This window comes from Meleagris gallopavo, chromosome 1 (assembly GCF_000146605.3).
Source record: "Meleagris gallopavo isolate NT-WF06-2002-E0010 breed Aviagen turkey brand Nicholas breeding stock chromosome 1, Turkey_5.1, whole genome shotgun sequence".
In the NCBI taxonomy this organism is placed as follows: Eukaryota; Metazoa; Chordata; class Aves; order Galliformes; family Phasianidae; genus Meleagris; species Meleagris gallopavo.
In genome coordinates this window covers 7,575,401-7,582,814 of record NC_015011.2, presented here as the reverse complement: position 1 = coordinate 7,582,814, position 7,414 = coordinate 7,575,401, and the positions used below count along the sequence as shown (strand labels likewise).

Below are 7,414 nucleotides of genomic sequence, written 5' to 3'. Positions count from 1 at the left end.
CCAAAAAAAAAAAGAAAATAAAAAAAAGAAAAAAAAGAGTAATAAATGCTCTGTTAGCACAGCTACCAACAAGAGAATTAAAAGATGCCAAGTAAAAATGTTAGATGATGAAATTTGATGTCACTCAGGGAAAACAAGGGGAGCTCACAGGCTGAGAATAAAACTGGGTTGCTAAGAGTTGGTTTTCTGGAATAACCCTTTTTAAATCACAAACATGTACAGACTTTTCCCTCTCCACAAGACTTTCCTTACATGCAAATGGTGCCTACGATGTTACAGTGTGTATCAGTGCTGCTGAAGCTTGATTTTGCTCTGGTAGTGCAACTTCTTTCCAAGAGCAACAAGCTTGCTCAGTTAGCAAAGCTTTCTGAAATTAGTGGCCACTAATAGCCCTAAGCCTCACAGATTACTCCTCACTGCAACTGCACAAAACTATGTACAAGAGCACTAGTAGAAGCATTCTTGGAGTCATCTATCCCAGCAAGGGGTTAAATTCCCAGTATACACAGAGGCAATGTCTTTAACAGCAGGTTAAACAGCATCAGAGATTGTGTCCTAGTCACTCAAAGTTGAGTCCCTTTGTTATTGAAGTATTGATGTGCCTTTGCATATTTCTGGGATATACTAACTTGCAATTCCTCAGGCAACACTTGGTCATGCACTGGGAGTCAGCACCAGCCAGGGCCTATTCCTAGTGCTGCTTTGGAAAGTAAGAGATTTTCATGGTTCAGAATGTTCCAGTCAGTGGCCTGCAGTGTCAGACAACAGTTCTAGGCGCATTTGATGAAGGCATGTTAGACATTCACCTCTACACAACAGAGGTGCAGCATCTGAGACTACGTCAACATGATCCAAAGAACAGACTGTCAGACATCCCCAGTTTCAGTTTTAAAGAATCTCCCATTTCTCTGGTAAATGGGTTGCAGGAGAGCACAGAACCAGAGCTATTTGATGCATACAATCAGGTGTCCTAGCAAGGTCACAGCACGGCAAAGCATAAGTCAATGATCTCCTTTCAAAGGTTCACAGTGCACTCTGATTTCAACAGCATTCCTCTTGATCTACGGCACATCACAGCCTACAGACTTGGTACTTTCATGCTGGTTTGACTTTGGTTCTTTAACTTCCAGCAATGTAATGCCCACAGGACAGGCTTTGCTGCATTTATATAGCAGAATACTCAAGACTTCATGTTTAAACCCAATCTCTTGCTCTTTATGTTGTAACTCCAAGAGTAAGGAGTCTGTTGAATCTCCTAGAGGTACATTACAAACATTACCAATCTAAGAGGAAACCTGAACTCCTTCCCCACCTATTACTGCATAAGCTTGCAGCTGGAGCAAGTGCCTGCCTAATGCTATCATGCTGCATATGGTTTAGGTTATTGTGAACTGGAATTGCTCCTTCTCTGCATTTTCTTTGTCTAGCTGAACCTTTAAAGGCAGCCACATGGTTGTCCGCGATGTGATAATCCTTCTCCAGGCAGAAGTGAAGCTTTTTTATTGCTGGACAGTATGAAGGAGCACAGCAGTTTGGTAAGGTAGATGGCCTTGCTGTAATTGCTCAGATGCACTCATGGTGACATTTGTGGAAAAATACAAGTTGTTTCACTGAGCACAGCCCACCTAATATGGCTACATCTTCCCATTGCTGCCTTCCCCATATGCATGCTTGTGCCAGGAACATCTGTCTGGGGCCAGTGTCTCTGCCAAAAAGAAGTTCCCCTGTCCATGCAGGGCCCATCTCTGCTGACACCATTCATAATGCCCTCAGTGATGTTGCAGGCAGTGGCCATGCATATCCTCCTGTGACACACAGGATGCTCTGTTCTGTGATGTCACAAGGAGGACATTCCACACAGTGACACGACAAACAGGATGTTCTGTGCACAGATGGGGAGTGGGGTCCTGGCACGGGGAGCTGAGGACTGTGTGTCTGTCCCTAGTAAAGCCAGGAAGAAGGCAAAGGAACAAAAACACGAGCGCAGACACCAAAGAGTGATTCAGAGGAGGCAGTCTGTCAGTTCATCCGCAGGGCCAGCTGTTCTCCCACAAGCCTGGCATTTGTCAGAGTAACTGCTTTCCTCACTCACCAACTCATCCTGTGAAAATAAAAGGGGTCTTACTGGGGCAGGGCGAAGGTGTCCCACCAGCACACCACAGCGGTTACAGGGTGCTGATGGAGTCAGTGACAAATTACATGGGTAAAGCAATGGTCATCTCTCCCATCAAATCCCTCAGAATAATTTTAATGCTTAGAAAATAACTGTAATGAAATTCAACAGTTATAAAACCATATTCAGCCCACGGATCTCAGCAAGTACCATGGATGTACGGGCGTGCATATGAAGGCAAAGCTCAGTTCTCCTGCTATGATTATCATAAACAGGATTACTTTTGGAGCAGTAACTGAATTACAGGAGTGTTCAGTACTGGAAGATCTCCAATAACCATCATTCTTAATTAAAAAGATGGACAGGGAGAGCTTACAACCCTTTGAAATTATCTTTTAAACCCCTGATTGCACATGGATGCAATTCCTCTGTCTCACACAGGAATAAATGAGGAATGACTTCTCAAAAACTAGTGGAGTTTCTCCAGCAAAAAATGCTCTTAGCTTTGGTTTCTACTCTGCACGTATATAGTGCCATTCAAGGAACAGATAAATGCACCTGCCTGCTGGTTGCCTAATGTGGTTCTGGCTGTGCACTGCTTTCTTACAAATTATTATTATGACAGATATATTCCTGGACCACATCCCTTGGGTATGGAAGCCAATTGATGGCCCATTTCCTTAAAAGGATAGACTGGATGCCAAGGAGCCTTCTTGAACAGCATAAACTTACGTTTTCAAACCATACTAAAAGATGTGGGATAGTCCTCAGTTTTCCTAAAGAAATACAAGCAACACTCTCCATGCCTCCATTGCCCTCTTAGAATACTGAACATGTTCCTTTATAATATTTTGAGATCTGCAGATGCTAAGTGCAAGAAAAATATCATCCTTTGTTCTGCTTTCTTTTGGATAAAAAATAAAGCTTGAATTATCAATCAAGGCATTAATAGGACTTATTGCCTTTCACCTTTCTATAATACTGGGCTAGTGTCACACAGTGGGAAGAGGTATTCCACAGCACAGTTCATCCAATCTGTTTGGGTGGTTTCCCTGGGAGGATATTATTGTTGCTTCTCTCCACTGACAGAAAAGGGAGCTGAGGGCCCCTAGTTCAGATGGAGTTGTCTGCATTGAAGAAATATTGACGACCAGATGAATCCCAGCCTAGCTGCCTGACACTGGCTTCTCAAATAGTTCTTTGGATTCTTTATTCATTCACACAATCCCGCAAGGAGGATCATCCAGCACAGAGGTCACTTTCTGCCTCCTACTCTGGGATGGAGGTGTAAGCCCAGTATGTGCCAGGGAAAACAAGCAAAATCATTCACGGGTCAGAAGGAGGATCAGCAGAGCTTAAAGACCTTCTCCGTTGTCATTTCAGCTGTTCTCTTCCAAGCAGCTGCCATGCTGTTATTGACAGCTGGGAGAGTGCTAGGACACTGCCTGGACCACCAGCTGATGTCTCCTCTTGCCCAGCTCTTGTTGTTGTGTCAGCAACACAGAAACTCATTCATAGTTATGTGGAGACATGGGGGCAGCTGAAGCGCTACTGTCTGTCTGTCAGATCATAAAATGTTCCCCCCAGAGCTGCAAAAAAAAATTGATACTTGGATGATGTCCTGTAGCAAATAACTCATAAAGATCTGAAGAATTACCAATAAATCCCTTCTGTCACAGCAGTCTACAGAACTGAACGGCAGGCAATTTGCAAGCAAATGCAGGGCCAGATCTTCTTATTACCAGATTCACTTTTTCAAAGGCATTTGTTTCTCCACTCTATACCCAGCAAATTGAGCTGTTTTAAATGCTATCCACGCATTGCTGCACCCTTCTGTATTCTGTTTCCAGCCTGATTTGTCAGTTTTGATGACATTCTCAAATTTGCTAACATCATCTCTATTTGCAGTGATCCAAATGATCAAATACTGCCCCACTGAAGCCAACAGAGCATCTCACAGGCCATCAGGACCAACAGGAGGATCAGAGCCTGTGGTCTGTTCTATATTAAGAGAAACTGAATTGTGGTTTTCAGTCGATATTTTCAGAGTTGGATTTTCTGGCAATGCTTGATGCTTTTGGTTGCTAAAAACAAGCTTGCATGCAAAGTCTGCTGGAACCTGGGAGAAATCTGACTTCCCTGTAGTTCATTAGGAATCCTATTCCAGCACCTACTTTTGTGCCATTAGCTCAGATCCTTGTATTCTTTTGGTAACCTAGTCCTGTGCTGGCTTGCTGGGGAGGATCTAAATTAAGACAAAATGCAATGACAATGAATGTGAACTAACACATTATCTCCAGTGTCCAGTCATTATTTTTGAGTCTAAAATAATAAATACTATCAGTTGTTTCCACGCACGGACAAGAGAAATCAAAATTCAGGGCCTCAGTTCCTGGACTGTGTGAGAGGACTAGAAACTCAATTTTCATTTAAAACAAAAAAGCAACCCACAATACCCTACTTGCTTCAATCAATCATGATAAGATAGGTCTGAGAACAAGATGTTCAACTAATGCTTCTTAATCTACAAAGAGCTGTAAACAGCAACATCATGATACACAAATTACAACCTTCGTCTTTGTTGTGAGGTCTACAAATCTCCAAGAAGAGGTTGGAGTGGAAAGGCCTGGAGCAAGGGTGTGTAACCAGGAGACTCTGTGAAGGTGGAGCTGGGGGCCACAAACTGTCTTTACTCAGACCTCACTGAATTTAAGAATCCAGGACCCATCCTACTGGTCTTACTGCACTAGATAGGAACAATTGGTGATGCTTTTCATGATGTGAGTCAGAGATGCTGTATTATTTCATGCAGATCTGCAGTAGTCACTTGTTGAAGGTATTATGGTATCTACTTGAATTAACATTTTATCACTCTTTAGTCCATTTCAGACTATTCTGATGCAGTTGCAAATATAGTATAGGATTGTTTTGTATTTTGTTTAAAACTAACCAGAACAATTGCTTGCGCTACCCCTGATATTTTCAGTGTTCCTTTCTGGAGCAAGAAATTCACTTGCTATTGCTTCATGTTAGTACTGAAGAACTGGAGCACAAAACTGACTGCAAAAAGAAAGGGACAGGATTAAATTTGTATCCAGTATGCAGCCTGTGTGAGATGCAGAAGAGAAGGGATGCAGTATGTCAGTAAACACGTTTTTAAATCTTGCCCTCTTAGATCAAGGAAATTTGAAGCTGTACATTAGAGTCTTTGTTGGAGTCACCAGTGGCCTCTTCCTGAGACCATTCAGCATTTCAGAAGGTGTTTCTGAAAAAGCCACTATTAAAAATAACTAACTGCCTGGTCACTGAAGTGAAATGATAAGTGAGTCACGGGACTGCAGCCACTGATTTTATTACCCTCTTGGAAACAAAACTAGCTTCCCAATCTGTGACCTGTTCTCAGTCAAATGGGAACTCCCACAGAATTAAGTACAGCTGCAAGAAGTGCTGTATCTTGTGTATAACCATAAATACTTGCATTCTCAGGTTTTCACTTGGCTCTTCTTGCTCCAGGTGACTCAACATAGCCCAAAGGCAAGAGAGGACACAGGATGTCCCAGACATCACTGCGATTTCCCAGCAGAAATAGAGTTAATATTCTCTAATACTGACTAACTGTCATTGATGTTGGGGGCAGACAGATGGGCAGATAGGGCTGACAGACAACCTGGGTTGTCAGTGCTTTCCTATATACAGATACTGTCACAGGAAACTGGAGCAGAGATTATGTGGGCGCTTTAATAAGACCTCAGTCCTTGTAGTTACTGAAGGGTCAGATCTGCCTTCTTCCTTGTCCATGGCTATTTGTTCCCACCATTTCTCTTGTGGTGGCTTTTAACTTGAGCTACCACAGCGTCAGCCAGACCAGGTCACACATCTGTATGGAGGTGGTCTGTTTTTTTAATGTATTTGTGGTTAAGGGAACCATTAGTTTGTGTGAATGTTCCTAATCTCAGTTTAGGACTCCGACTCTCCCCTGATGTGCTTAGAAAGTGATGAGTACCTCACAGAGTAGAGGCTGATCTATAGCTTGACACTAGGTACCACTAGTTCTGGTATTACAGGCATGCTATTTAGAGTGAATGGATTTGCTGACAAAATGAAGACTTGAAATTATAAACTATAAATTGAACTTTTTTCCCCTGCTATCCTCAGATTATCAAAATTATCGAGAAATTAAGAGTAGCAGATAAAGAAGGTCACTCCGACCCTGACGTTTGTAGATGACTGCTATAAAGACAAAGATGACACGGAAACAAACAGAAAAATCAAGTGAGAGGATCTCCCCATTAATTCTTTCCTATTTGTACAGATGAGAGGGATAGGCAGGGTGGTACAGAAGCTATCTGTGGGGCTTACAAAATTTAATCGTGATCCTTCTCCTACTCAGCATTTCATTTTCAGTGCTATAAAAGCTAAAGTCACAAGCCTCTACCCCAAACATCACCTAGTTCACATTACAGAAGTATATCCTTGTTAGTTCAGCTGTGCCATTCAGAAAGGACTTGCAAGGGAAAGCATAATCACTCAAAAACAATGCATAGCAGTGCAAAACACTGACATTTCAAACTGGGAAAACTCCTGCTTTCCACAAATGTAAAGTGCTGGAAAAGGGAATGGCATATTAGGTTGGTCTCTTGATTTCACTGGGATACTAGGAGGTTTGCAGTGAATCTTCTTGCCAGACATTAATGGAGTCATTTGGCACATGGGGCAACTGATTTGCAGTGATAGCTTTACTTTACTTGTGTTGCATCATGCAATCAGTTGGTGTCGGATCCAGAGTTAGGAGACAGGAAAACCTGTCCCAGTATCTCTCCCAGATCACTGACTGCCACAGCCAGGCCCTGGATGAAACACTACAAAGCTACTTAACAGAATGAAACATTACCAGTAAGCAAGGGAAGGATGCTCCTTCAGCGCTGGTGTTGGAAGGGCTGGCAGCTTCTTTAATTCATTCCTTACAACTTCATTGCTGAAAGAGAATTTGAAAGGAGGATCAGACTACAAGAAAACAACCACAATATTTGATATGACCTGACCTAGCTGGCAGGCTGCTACAGCTCTACATCTGTTCCTCTTTAACAAACGGCAGTGGGGTTTCCTTTCCCATTCTCTTTATTTATTTTATGGCAGCATGGTTAACTTTTCCCTCTATTATCAAAATTGGAGCAAAGCTCTCTCAGATGGTTATGTTGAAGCATTTCCTACCAGTGACTCTGGACACACAAGTTACCATGCCACACTGCACAGAGCAATGTCCCAAGAACACATTCATAAACAGAACAAGGGGAAAAAGAA

The 7,414-nt window shown here is 42.5% G+C and overlaps 1 protein-coding gene across 5 annotated transcripts in view; it reads right to left on the bottom strand.

Annotated features, from left to right (window-relative positions):
• Positions 1-7,414, bottom strand: part of FRMD4A (FERM domain containing 4A) — a 201,057-nt gene that overhangs the window by 54,310 nt on the left and 139,333 nt on the right. For 4 of the 5 annotated variants that reach the window (XM_010716844.3, XM_010716644.3, XM_010716904.3 and 1 more), the window contains one exon: positions 7,005-7,088. In XM_010716844.3, coding sequence (XP_010715146.1) covers positions 7,005-7,088 — 84 coding nt within the window. Of the gene's footprint in view, positions 1-1,625; positions 3,031-7,004; positions 7,089-7,414 lie in introns of those variants that run through there. The other variant, XM_019617904.2, reaches the window with a different exon arrangement.